We start from the raw sequence: 14099 nt of genomic DNA on the forward strand, positions 1-14099 counted from the left end.
TTTTCAGAGCAAGGTATGAATTGAAGAGGGAGCAGCTCCACGGCCTGTGAGGTGGAAATTACAGACAGAGGCTTAGGGACCTTAGAGCTTCTCTTAGTGTGGTGATTTGTAACTTCTTACCATAAACCATCACTTATTATTTTAGGATGAGTTTCTTGATAATTCTTGGGTCTGTGCTAAAAAAGAATCCCACATTAATAACCCCCTCTGTTCAGTCTCCCTGCTCTGGTCAGACCGGGTCTTTTGTCCATAACCTAGAAGCAAGTACTTTTGTGTATTTTTGCGTCTAACAATGCAGAGAGTCGAAGTCAGAGAAAAGCGTTTTTCCATATTATTAAGGATCCTTTTGCTTGCAAGTGACAAGAACCCAATCGTATTAGCTACCAGAGAAAAGAGGGTGATGATAGAACCCTATTGATTCATGTAATTGACAAATACAAGGTGGCTGAGCTTCAGGCATGGCTGCATCCAGGTGTTCATGTCATCAGGTATCTATCTATAGCTCCAAACTCTGCTTTTTTCTGACTTTGTTCTCAGCTAGGCTTTGTCCACGTGGAGAGAAAATGGTCCCGAGCGGCTCCAGGCTCACATAAGATTCCAGAGGTAGAGAGAGCTCCTTTCCAATAGCTCCTACAAAACCTCAAGGAGGATCGTGACTGGACCACAGGCTCATAGACTCATTCCTGAACCAGTCTCCGTGCGACAGAATGCAATACTCCGATTAGCCAGGCCTGGGTCCCTAGCCATACCCATGGCATGGGCTTAGCCATGGGCCAAGCAGGATTATTACGCAGTGGTGGACAAGTGGTTGCCCAGACGAACGGGTTGACTGCAAATCCAAATGGCCTGTCAAGCCGGGAGGTCGTCAAGGAGGTCAGCGGTGGGGCTAAAGGACTCAGCCCTAGGAATGGCAGAGGTCTTAATCTGGATTCCTTCAAAGCAGATCCCAAGATGGAGATTTGGGTGCAGGTGGTTTATGTGGAAGGGGATCCCAGGAAGTTCGGCGGGAGAGTGGAGAGGAAGACAGGAAGGGAGGAAAGCCAGTAAAGGGAGAGTTGATGAGCAGGTGGCTGCTGTGGGCCCCTGGGGTTCTGTCCCGCTGGGCCCCTCTGAGTGTGCAGAACGGACCTCGGAACTGTTCACCCAACGAGTGAGAAAGCTAGTTTTACGTGCCAGCTAGCTCCTGTCCGTCACTACTTAAGAGTCACTCCCAAGGCGGCCTTACCGCAGGCCAGCCTCATTTCTGACCAGCTGACAAATTCGGGGTTCCCACAACCCCCTCGTGCTAGTCCACCGGCACTGCTCACAGAACTCAGGGCAGCGCTATATTTAGGATTACAGTATTGTTGTAAAGGGTGCAGTCGGGGCCCGCCAAAGGAAGAGACTCTCAGGGTGGGGTCTGGGAGGGCCTCAGAGGCAGACCCTCCGTGCCCACCTGATTCGGGGAGAATCAGTGCACCGTCCTTGTGGCCCAGCAGTGTTGTTCGTGAACCAGGAAGCTCACTGGAGCCTGGGGGCCTGAGTGTTTACTGGGGGCTCATTGCTCGGGCATGATTGATTGATTGGTATTGAGCCAGCTGAAAGCCCCATGCTCTGATCACAGGTTGGATACCTCTCTCTCTCTCTCCCTCTCTCTCTCTCTCCCAGCCCCCATCTTCAGTCCTCTCCTTCATTAACAAAACCTCAGGCGTGATCCAATGACTCGTGAATAACAAAGACCCTCCAATTACTCAGGAAATCCCAAGGATTTAGAGTTCCCCTCTCAGAACTGAGGAAGAAGGCCAGTCACATTCTTTATTAAACAGGGGTCTGGGTGGGCCAACTGGAAGCCGTACCGGTAGGTGAGTTGTTGCCTGCCTGCAGCCGGGTTTTGTTTGGGCCGACTGGCGGGCCCGATCACATTTGGGACCGATCACATTTGAGGCGGGGAGGGGCCTGGACGGTCTCCTCCTATTTGGGACAAGTACCTTAAGCACTTGCAGGAGGGCTGGGCCTGCTTGGCCCGAGGGCTTCCGTGGGGAGTCCTGGAGGGTCTGGGATGCCTCTCGCCAGCTCCCGGTTCCCACCCCTCCTGTGTCCACGAGGTGGTTGATCACAGTATCCGGTCTGAAACCCTTCCAGCCAGAAGTATCCCAGAATCCAGAACTTTCCAGATTTGGGAAGGTAACGTGACACCTAGACCATCTATTACCTAACACTGCAGGGGGGGCTGGGCAGCACCCTGTAAGCAAACACATTCATATTTCTGCATAAAGCCCATGAATATTCATGCCAGGGGGATAAATAAAGGTAGTAGCTTCACATCCATTCAGGTCAGGCCTTCCTGCTGAATGAGTTCAGGCCAAGTCAGATTTCTGTGTCTAAAATGAGTTACAAAGAAGCTTTTGGATTTCAGAATTTCAGAGAATTTGAAATCGTAGACAGGAAATTATAGGCTCGGTAGCTGCCGTTTATTGAGTGTCTACTGTGGGCGAGGCACCTTCTAAACACATTCCCTCTGTGGAACCCTGTGATGATAGGTGCTATTACTACGCCCCATTTTACAGTTGAGAAAACTGAGGCACAGGGCTGGTATGTGAAGTTCCATGTGCTTCCCTACTGCACGGGTCCACGCAGGCTGCTGCTGCCGCCGCCCTGTGCACAGCGTCCCCTCTGGTCCCCGGGGTTCTTTGTCGCTAGGGCCAGATGGGAGATGGGAGAACGAGGCTGATACTTTCAGTACCTGTGGTCTTATCACTCCAGAACAGACGTCCCGAATCCAGGTCCCACAGGGACAGTGTGGGGGACAGCAACGGGTAAAGCCAGCTGGAAGCATTACAGCAGTGACCCTGAGGACCGTGGCAAACAGGGTCAGCAGCCCACGGTTGCCACGGAGAAATACGGCTGGCCTCCAGGGAAAGCCCACATCTGGCTTTTTATGAGAAATCAGATTTTAAACTCAGTTGTTTCTAAAATAGCTTTATTGAGGCACGATTGGTATATCATGAAGCGCACCCATGTGAAGAGTACAGTCGAACGGGTTCCCACAACCATCGCCATAATCCAGTCTTAAAACCTTTTTATCAACACCCCCCCCGCCGCAAAATCCTCTGTACCCACAAACCCTTCTTACTTGCCTCCAAGTCCCCCAGCCGTGGGCGACACTAGTCTATTTTCTGTCTCCATCGCTCTGCCTGTCCCGGACATTCTGGATCAGTGAAATTACACGACACGTGGTCTCTCATGACTGGCTTCTTTCACTCGGCGTGAGGTCCTCACGGTTCGTCTGTGTCGCAGCAGGGTGTGGGCACTCTGTTCCTTTTTGCCGCCGAACGACGTTCCGTGGTGCACAGACCCAGCACGTCGTGCCTCTCCACTTAGGAGTGGATGGCCCTGTGTGTTGTTTCCACCTTTTGGCTAGCTGGGAGCATTCCGCTGTGAGGCCACGACCCCCCACGTACCAAAGTTTGTGGGGACGTGTGTTTTCCTAGGGGAGGAAAGGTTGGGTCGTGTGGTGACCCTGAGCTTCAACTTTTTAACTCAAAACGTTTTTTTTGTTTTTTTTTTAACGTTTATTCATTTTTGAGACAGAGAGAGACAGAGCATGAATGGAGGAGGGGCAGAAAGAGAGAGGGAGACACAGAATCTGAAACAGGCTCCAGGCTCTGAGCTGTCAGCACAGGGCCCGATGCGGGGCTCGAACTCACGGACCGCGAGATCATGACCTGAGCCGAAGTCGGATGCCCAACCGACTGAGCCACCCAGGCGCCCCTTAACTCAAAACGTTTTAAATGTGCCAGCCGACAGAACCTCAGTGCAGACCCTCGTCTCCCTCCCTGGCCCCAGCCAAAAACAGAAACCAACTGGTTTTTGTCCTGAGGACTGGAGCGAAGACAGCTCCCTCTTTCTCTCCTCCCACCTCCCCACTCAGAGGCCCCTGACCTAATCTCAGTAAATTAAGGCTTCTGGAAATGAAAGCCAGGAACGGAAGGATTTGCAGATGGGTTTTTCCTGCCCCTTTCCTGCAAAACCTCTGGGATAAGGAAGTTCAGAGCCTCTGAATGATGGGAAAGCTAAGGGGGGGAGGGGGGGAGGGGGATTGGAATCAAGGGGAAAAAACACAAATTAACATCTTAAAATATTATCCAGCCACACCCATTTGCTTAAGGATCAGTTGGCATACCGCGGTGTGCCCGAGGTTAATATTCAGCAAATGTACAGCTCCCCGTGTGATCAAGTTCCAGCCCCTCTAGAGATGTAAAAATATATAGAAGTCTTTTCTCACTTAGCCTAATTTGACCACTTTCAGGATTTTTTTTTTTTAAACGAAGTCTGTTTTTGCCATTTCTGGTTGGTATTTATCAAAGGTTACATTTGTAGAATCAGATCCAGAACCTTCCCCTGACTACAAAGCGTGGCCTTTGCCTTCCTCTCGAACTAACTCCTCTCCTGCATTTCAGTCCCTCCTGGCTGTTCCTCGCACTCTGAGCTGGTCCAGCCCAACCCCGGGGCTGCTGGCTAGCTCCCTCACTCCTTCAGGCCCGTCTCAAAGGTCATCTCCTTAGGGGTTCCTCCCCGCCCCCCCCTTGCTATCTATTCCCTCCTGTATTGTTTTTCTTCATGGTTCACAGCTTGCCTCACGCACTCGGCACTCAGTGGATGTCTGTTGAATGATACAAGAACTTATATACCCTTTTGGTTACTAATGGCACCCCTCCCTTCTCCCCAGACCAGGATTTCTCGACCTCGGCCCAACGTTTCATGCCAGATCATTCTTTGTTGTGGGACGAGAGGGGCTGTCCTGGACGTGGTGGGATCAGCAGCATCCTTGGTCTCTGCCTGCCGGATGCCCCGGTAGCACCCCCGTCCCCAAGTCACGACAACCACGGTGTCTCCAGACACTGCCGAATGTTCCTTGGGAGGCGAAGTCCTGCCTGGCTGAGGACCATGCCCTACACGGTGGGCTCTGTGAGGGCGGGGGCCTTGTCTCTCTCCTTCACTGCTGCAACCCGAAAGCCTGGCCCTCTCAGCTCATCCTCGGTGAACGCGTGAGAGCCGCAGAGGCGACTAGAGTCCCCGCAGCGGGGCTGCTGGTGCTCGAGCCTTTGGGTTTGCAGTTTGGGCTCACAGAGCAAGCGTGGGCCCTGGAACCGGACAGACGGGATCCGACCCCAGCGGAGCCACATCTCGCTGCGCAGCCTGGGGCAAGTTACCTGTATTCTCCGAGCCCCTGCGTCGCCTGTGAAAAAGCAGCGGCAGGATGATTCTGAGCAATGAGACGAAACCACCCACGGAAGAGCCAGTGGCGCGAGTGGACACGTGGAGCGTGCTCAGTACTTGCTTGTTAAACAGGGTTGGGCTCTCGGGTGAGAACAGGGGCCCGGATGCACTGGTGCGTGCCTAACCGAACCAAGGATCGGCGACCATGCCTCCTGGCCGCTCTGGTTCGGATGATAAGCTATCTGCCTGCCCCGTTTATGGGGCACTTTGCACGGGCATTACTCCGTGTCGGTATCCTTAGTTCCTTAAAAGAGTGCATATCTTGCCCTCGTGTTTCCTGAGGCGGAAACCACCCAGCCACCTGCCCCAGCGCCAGCCCCTCCCTCGGATTTGCTCTTTCCTTCTGCCTCCGGGCTCCTTCCTTTCCCCTTGGCTTCTCTCTGCTTCCTGGGGCCACGGGACTTCAGTTTCAAATGTATTTTGACTCCGCGTTGCTGCCGGTCATCGGGCTTCGTTCTGTGTGACTGCAGGTGGCGGGTGGTGCTGGGGGGGCAGAGGGCAGGGCTGGTCAGTTGGGAGCTGGGGGAGGTGGGCCCTGACCGCCAGCCTCTCCCCTGGGCGCAGGTGGGTCTTCCACACTGGGACAGACAGAAACTTGGAGAAACGCTCCGCATCAAAGTAACTTAAAGGCTGGTTGGAAAGGTGGGAAAGCCCTCGCTGTCACGTAACGGGTGACAGAGGCAGACAGACATTTGTCCTTCATTTTGCCTCCCTCCTTCCGTCTGTCCCTCCCTCCCTTTCTTCCTTCCACAGATAGTCCTTGAGCGTCTCCCCCTGCCCCCATCAGGTGCGGGGAGAACCCCACAGGCTCTCTGTCCTGGGGGCTTTTGTCTAGAGGGGGAGGCGGTGATTGAAGCAGTATTGGAGCCACTGATAGGAAGAAGCAGCCCCAAGGCTGTCACAGGGGACCTTGCCCAGAAGGGGGTGCGCCCTCTTGAGGCGTAAAGGATGGGGGTGGTTAGTGGGTGGCTGAGTTGGGGGAGGGGGTAAAGGGGGTTGGAGAGCGTGTTCCAGGGAGAAGGGCAGCAAGGAGGAGGGCCCCGGGCGGGCGCATGTTCTCAGGGCGGACAATCCCTGAGGAGGTGGCCGTGGGAGGAGCCTGGAGAGCTCCTCCAGGAGCAGGGCAGGCGGATGTGAGATCAGAGGTGGAGGGGGCAGGGCCTCCGTCTTCTCCCCAGGGCATCAGTGAAGGGTTTTCAGGGCAGGTTCGGGGAAGGTGCCACCTGGAGTGGCTGGTGGGGACTGTGCTGGTGGGGGTGGGGAAGTGGGGCGGGCTTGTGGCTGTCTGAGGATCCCGGGCCAGGAGACGTGGGGGCTGGCTATGTTGGGGTAGTGGGGAGCCCCTGAGGGTTTTAAGCAAGGAAGATGTGAGAGGGCTACTGGGATGGTCCAGGTGAGAGATGCGGGTGGCTTAGACCAGGGCGGCAATGGTGGAGGTGTGACAGGTGGTTGGCTACTGGATATGTTTGCAAGGTGGAACCGACAGGAGGTGCTGATGGGTCGCACTTCGGAGGGATGGGATGGGGGTGGGGGCGGAGAAGGGGCAAGGAGATGAAGGTGGGGGGGAGGGGTGAAGGCTGGGGAGGAGGAAGGAGGGATGGGCATAGGGGCGGGAATCAGGAGCTCAGATTCGAGGCTAATTTGAGATGCCTGTGAGACGCTGCAGGTGAGTGAGATGCAGCCTCTGTCTCCAGGGAACCCAGAGCCGAGTTGGAGGAACCATCTAGGACATGTAGGACACAGCTTAGTGGCAACCGGGTGCGTTAAAGGCTGCCACACAGGCACGGAGAACATCGCAGTCATCTGCTGCACTTGGAGAGGTGAAGGGACCCCGCAGAGGTGACAAGTGGGCCATTCCTCGAACAGAGATTGGCAGAGAGTAGGGAAAGGCATTTCAGGCAGAAGGAACAGCAGGTGCAAAGGCAAGGAGGCCCAACAGGGTGAATCCGTAGTTCACCTGCGGCTTCGGCGTGAGCGGGAGCACGGGGGGTGCGGGGAGAGATGCTGCTGGAGAGACGGCATGCTTGGCGATCCAGACCTCCCTCTGGAGGCAGTGGGAGCCAGTGGAGGTTCTAGATCAGGGGAGTGCGATAGGCAGGAGTGCCTTTTTGGAAGGTCCTGTTCTGCTCCTCGGCCAGTCAGAGCGACCTCCTCCACAGGCGGAGGGGCGAGGATGTGCTTCCAGGGCAGTGTTTCTCAACCCTGTTTTCATCACTGCTCTCCTAGGAGCCTTGTTAGAAGTGTTTCTTCCTAATTCTCCCTTCCTCCGTGAAATTTTAACTCCACGGGTGTGCCGCATATCTGTTTATGTATTCTGTGTACATCTGTGCTTTTTTATAAGAAGAGTTAGATTTTTTTTTGCGTGTACACGTGACCCTTGAACAACATGGGGGTTAGGAGTACTGACTCCCCATGCGGTCAAAAATCCAGGTATAGCTTTTAACCCTCGCAAAACTCAACTGCTAATAGCCTACTGTTGACAGGAAGCCGTACTGACAACATGAAGAATCGATTAATACATATTGGCATATGTATTAATACTGTATTCTTGGGGTGCCCGGGGGGGCTCAGTCAGTTGAGCATCTGATTTTGGCTCAGGTCGTGATCTCATGGTTCGTGAGTTCAAGCCCCGTGTTAGGCTCTGTGCTGACAGCTCAGATCCTGGAGCCTGCTTTGGATTCTGTGTCTCCCTTTCTCTGCCCCTCCCCTGCTCGTGCTGTGTCTCTCAAAAATGAATAAACGTTAAAAAAATTGTTTTTAATTCTTCCAATAAAATAAGCTGGGAAAGAAAATACAATTAACAATACCCTAAGTGGGGCGCCTGGGTGGCTCAGTTGGTTGATCATCTGACTCTTGACTTTGGGTCATGATTCCGGGGTTGTGGGATTGAGCCCCACGTTAAGGTTCTCTGGATCTCTCTCTCTCTCTCTCTGCCCCTCTCCCCTGCTCATTCTCTCTCTCTCTTTCTAAAATAAAAAAAAAAAAAGAGAATATCACAAGAAAGAGAAAATACATCTAAAGTACTGTACTTATTGAAAAAACAATCCATGTTGTAAGTGAACCCGTGCTGTTCAAACCCGTGTTGTTCAAGCTTGACTGCTGATGGGGGCCTTGCTGAGTTGAGCATGTTCCCGTTAGGCTGCCTCTGGCAGAGGGAGTTAAGCGATGCCCTGCGAACCCCGGGGCTGGCCTCTGCCCTCCTCTGATTGGCTGGCTGTGGGTCTTTGCTGCCTTCACTAGTTGTGTGTGATTTAATTTGCTTCCACTGAGCAACTGCTAGGCACCACGCGTGTGCGAGATCCGGGGGGCAGATCTGAGCAGGGCCCGGCCCTGCTCTCTGCGGGCTTATCGCCAGGGGGTGGCCAGCCGACAGGACAGGCTGCCAAGGACGGGGGGTGGGGGAGGTCCTCGTCCTGGGGTTGCTCAGAGAGATCGAGACTGCAGCAAAGTTGAGCCCCCATGAGAACTGTAGTGTTTTGTTTTTAAATAAAATTCCAGTTACCAGGAAAGTCGATCGCCTGTACGTTGCTGGCAGGAATGTGAAACGCTACAGCCACTCTGGAAAATACTTCGGCAGTTCCTTCTCAAAAGTAAAAACGGTCCCAGCAATTGCGTTCTTGGGCATTGATCCCAGAAAAAGGAAGACTTCTTTTCACGCAGGAAACTGTACATGAATGTTCATAGCAGCTTCATTTGTAAGAGCCCCAAGCTGGAAACTAACCAAATGTCCTTCAGTGGAGGAGTAAATAAATGAACCGTGGCATATCCACACCATGGAATAGTACTCAGCAACAAAAAGGAACCAACCAACTGCTAGAAATAACACGCGTTGGTGAGGATGTGGAGACAAGGGAATGCACTGTGGGCGCGAATGCAGGCTGGTGCAGCTCCTCTGGAAAACCGCAGGGAGGTTCCTCAAAAAATTAAAAATAGAATTACCCTATAACCCAGAAATTCCATACTGGGATTCACACAAAGAAAAAAACCACTACTTTGAAAAGATATACGCACCCCTATGCTCACAGCAGCGTTATTTACGATAGCCAAGAAATGGAGGCAGCCCAAGTGTCCGGCCATAGATGAGTGGATAGAGATGTGGAATATTACTCGGCCATAAAAAAGGAATGAGATCTTGCCGTTTGTAACGTGGATGGACCTAGAGGGAATAAGCGAATAAGTCAGAGAAAGTCAAATACCATGTGAGTTCACTGACATGCAGGATTTTAAAAAAACAAAACAAATGAACGGACACAAAAACACACAGACGCTTAAATACAGAGCACACACTGGCAGTTTCCAGAGGGGAGGTGGCTGGGGTGGTGGTGACACAGGTGACAGGGATTAAGAGGTACAAACTTCTAGTGACAAAACAAGCCAGGGGGGTGGAAAGCACAGCACAGGGAATGCAGTCAGTAACACTCTCCGGTGACAGACGCCGACAACACTCAGCACGGAGAGCACGAGTCACGGATAGAGTTGTCGGGTCACTACGTTGTCCACCTGAAACAAATACAACATTGTATGTCAACTATACTTCAATAAGATTCTTTTTCAGGGAACTGGTCACCGATAACACACAACAACTGGGACGGACCTAAAGGGTGTTGAGCGGGAAAGAGCCAATCTCTGAGGATACATACTGCACGATTCCATTCACGGAACATCTGTGCGATAACATAATTATAGACACGGAGAGCAGACGAGGGGTTGCCAGGGAGTAGGAGTGGCAGAACGATGGGTGAGGCTATAAAGGGGTGACATTAGGGGGTCTTGTGATGGTGCAGTCGAGTCTCTTGACTGCAGTGGTGAGTAGGCAAGGCTACGGACGTGACAAAATTGTCACAGAGCTATGCGCACGCACACACACTCACAGGTGCATGCATAACTGGGGAAACCTGAATCAACTCCATGGATTGGGTCAAGGGCAACTCCTTGACTTGGCCGTTGTACCCTAGGACCATGTGGGTTGTGTGTTAATAGTGGGGGAAGGGTGTGTGAAACATTCCTGCACAGTCCTTTGCAATCTCCTGCAAATCAATAATTATTTCAGGGTAAGAAACTTAGAAAAAGAAAATTCCAGGGGTGCCTGGGTGGCTCAGTCGGTGAAGGGTCCAACTTCGGCTCAGGTCATGATCTCACGGCTCAGGAGTTCGAGCCCTGCATTGGACTCTGTGCTGACAGCTCAGAGCCTGGAGCCTGCCTTGGGTTTTGTGTCTCCCTCTCTCTCTCTGCTCCTCCCCCTCACGTGCCGTCTGTCTGTCTCTCTCAAAAATAAATAAACGTTAAAAACAAATTCCGGTTACTGGCGTTAGACCGTGCCTTAGAGGCGATGCAGTTGGAAACCTGTCCTTTTTTTAAAGCTTATGTATTTTGAGAGAGAGTTCCACACAAGTGGAAGAGGGACAGAGAGAGAGGGAGAGAGAATCCCAAGCAGGCTCCATGCTTACAGTGTGGAGCCCGATGCGGGGCTCGATCTCCCAAACCTTGGGACAACAACCTGAGCCGAAATCAAGAGTAGGACACGTAACCGACTGAACCATCCAAGCGCTCTGGAAACCTATCCTTTCTGTGTTCCCTCAGCCCCTGGGCCCACACTTTCCTGTAGCATTATTCTCACCTGTCTGTGGCAGGTCCCAGCAGATCAGAAGCAGAACTGGAACAGTCCTGAGTCCGGGGCCCCAGGAGAACAGGTGATGCCAAACTCAGCAGCCGTGGGAGGCCCAGAGTGCACTGCTCTGCCCCTCCCACTTTGCTTGGGCCTCTCCCGCTGCCTGTCTCCTCCTTCCCTCCCTCCCGCTGCCCCTTGTCGGTGAACACGTGCTGACCTTGCCAGACCCAGCTCGAACCTCACCTCCTTTTCCAGGCCTTTCCCCACGCCCAGGGAAAGCGGGCCTTTCTCTCCCTCAGGTCCCTTTCGGGGGTCGAAAAGGGACCTGGGAGGGAAGATGGGTGAGAGAGTAGGAATACTGCAGGAATGGCACAGGCAGGGGACAGGGACACATGGGCCCGGTGGGGCCTGCGAGGCTTGGTGGCCACAGGCTCCAACTAAACGGCACGGGTCCGATCAGACAGCTGAGGGTCGCCGAGGGAAACTGTGGACCCGTTGTCGCCAGAGTTTCCTACTTGTACAAGAGAAGCCGTAACTCCCAGATTTTAATGGAAATCCTCCAGATTTTTAAATGTTGGCAAAAAAAAAAAATATATCCATTTTTTACAGCTCTAGCCAACATCTGCAGGTTGGATTCAGCCCATGGGCTGCCAGTTTTAGATACAGCTTCTGTCTTTCTATTTTAGTATTTGTAATAATTGATTTTACTTCTCTATTTATGTCGTCCTCCTCATTAGCCTTGGGGGAATGGCCATGCCTTATCCACAGCTGTATTCTCAGTGGCTGGTCCAATGCTTTGCATATAGAGGACGCTTAATAAATATTTGTTGAAGGAATGAGTTGGAATGTTAGAAGCAAGTCAGGGCCTGCAGAGCAGTCTGAAGATTCTAGATGGGACCCAGGATCCGTTAGCTGGGAGTAGCCAGCGGGTCTTCAGGAGGTAGGGCTGAGGGGGCAGGCTGTGTCCTTGGCCTTGCCGAGGCTGGTCACGGTGATTGAAATTCTGCCACATCCTCTGCGTGCTCTTGGAAGCGCGGGTTGGGGGAATATGCAGGCCACTGGGCCTTTCATACAAATGAGTCTGGCCCCAGGCACAGGGCCAGGCAGAAATTGGGCTTTGGGGGATAGGAGGAGGTGAGAATTTTAATAAGCTTAATAAAAACTGGAAGTAAAACCCACAGTCCTGGAACTGCTCAGTTCTAGCGGTTTTAAATGACTTAGTGGAGTGGGTATAGCAAGGGAAGCTGGGCGCTCAGGGGCCTGGTCTCAGGGGAAACATGAGGAGGCCCAGGCACTGGCCCAAGGGAAGGCTGGAGTCTGAGGGGCATGGCCAGGAAGGTGTCCTGGGGGTGTGGCGGGAAGGGGCAGGGCCTGGGGGTGTGGCCTTAGGTAGACACTAAGTGGGCAGGGCAGTTGGAGATCCTCAGGAGGAGCCTGGTCTGTCCTCTCCCCAGTGGTCAGGACTTCAGCCGACTGGGGACTATACAGGCATAGGGTGCAAACCCAGGCTAGTCGGTTGGGCAGGGAACTAAGCAGGGAAACTGAGACCAAAGCCCTGTTGTAGAAGAAAAGGCTGTGCTCTGGAGTCTCTTACACACGGTGGGGGGAGGTTGGGGAGCAGCCGGGTGAGGGTCGAGTGTAGGGACCGGAGTTCTCCATTAACGGGAGGGGAGGAGGCTCCGAGGGACTCCTGGGACAACTCGTCGGGGCAGGGCTCACTAGTCTGCACCGGGCCTGACTGATCAGGGCAGGCGCCAGGCCCACCCTCAATTCCCAGGGACTCCCTTCACGGCGCTAATGTCCCAGGCACTCTCCTTGCTGGAGCATGAGCTTTCAGACAGGATCGGGTCTGTCTCGTCGTTCCCGTAGCCCTAGTACCTGGCACAAAGCTGGCCTTCGTCAATGCTCGTTCATGAGAGGACTGTGACAGAGCCTGCCTCGCAGTGACCGAAGACGGTGCCCGTGGGTGGAAGGGGCACGCGGAGGGGAGACAGCAAAACCTTCCTGCCCCTCACATCAGCAGCTGTCCCCTTGCCCCTGGGCCAGGGTGGGCCACCCATAGGAAATGGAGGCGGGCTGCACCTAAGCTGCATGTATCAGCCTGAGCTCATTCTTAGGGTGGAGGCTGGAGACTCCCTGAAAAGTGCTCCACCACAGGGGTATGGAGAGGTGAAGGTGAGGAGCCACGATGTGTGTGGATGAAGGGCAGGTTGCCTGGGTGTGGATTCTGGCCTCATCACCAGCTGTGTGTCTTTGGTCAAGTCCTCTGTTTTCCCTGAGCCTTAACGACCCCTTCCCCCAAATAGGGTGAGCGTCCCACCTACTGTATGGGGGTTTGTGAGGATTTTAAGCAGCCAGCATGTGCCGAGCACTTAGCATCGTGCCTGGTATGTGGTTGGCTCTCGGGGTGATGACTGTAACACAACTGGTAATATCATGACGGTTTGGGGATTTTCGCGGCAGCTGCGATTTAGCATTACAGTGGGGATGCATATAGTTCACGTAAGGGGGGCGGCAGGGGGGGGGCCACAGACCAGGCCAGACACAGAGAGGGAAGGATGAGTATGAGACACCCAGAAACAGAGAATCATAGTATAGATGGAGACCTAGACAAGCAGAGACAGAGACAGAGGCGAAGACAGAGAGACGTACAGAGAAAAACAGGGGGAAAGGAATAGAGACACAGGGAGGCAGAACTGGAGAGACACATAGAGGGAGAGTCTACGAAAGTGCATTTACCGCCTGTGTCTAGGGCACGGGTGCGGGTGGGGGCGGGGGTGCAGCCAAGCCGTGCTGTTCATGTTTATCCAGTGAGGCCGCTTGTACCTCCTCCGCTCCCCACCCTGTGGCGGTTTCTGAATCCCCCAGGGACTGAGAAGCCCAGTCAAGCAGACGGAATAGCCAGGGCTTGGATCCCAGGTGGTGCCGGGGCAGGCAACACTTCCCAGGGAGATATCAAGCCAAAGGGGCCTGTGGATGATTCTTTTTAATTTTTTTTGAGAGAGAGGAGAGAGAGAGAGAGAGAGAGCACGAGTGGGGGAGACGGGCAGAGAGAGAGAGAAAGAGAGAGAGAGAGAATCCCAAGCAGGCTCCAAGCGCAGCGCGGAGCCTGACTTGGGGCTCGATCCCATGACCCTGGCACCATGACCTGAACCAAAACCAAGAGTCGGGCACTCAACCGACTGAGCCACCCAGGCACGCCACGAATCTTGATGAATCCAGTTCGGGAAAA

General features: G+C 53.5%; 1 protein-coding gene across 5 annotated transcripts in view; it reads left to right on the top strand.

Moving 5' to 3' along the window:
• Positions 1–14099, top strand: part of GSG1L (GSG1 like) — a 206487-nt gene that overhangs the window by 134852 nt on the left and 57536 nt on the right. The window contains exon 4 of one of the 5 annotated variants that reach the window (XM_023246298.2): positions 4709–6520. The exons of the other annotated variants lie outside the window; for them this stretch is intronic. Within the exon in view, the coding sequence (XP_023102066.2) occupies positions 4709–5031 (323 nt within the window). The 3' untranslated portion in view covers positions 5032–6520. Of the gene's footprint in view, positions 1–4708; positions 6521–14099 lie in introns of those variants that run through there. 5 annotated transcript variants of the gene reach the window in all.

Source organism: Felis catus, chromosome E3, assembly GCF_018350175.1.
Source record: "Felis catus isolate Fca126 chromosome E3, F.catus_Fca126_mat1.0, whole genome shotgun sequence".
Lineage (NCBI taxonomy): Eukaryota > Metazoa > Chordata > Mammalia > Carnivora > Felidae > Felis > Felis catus.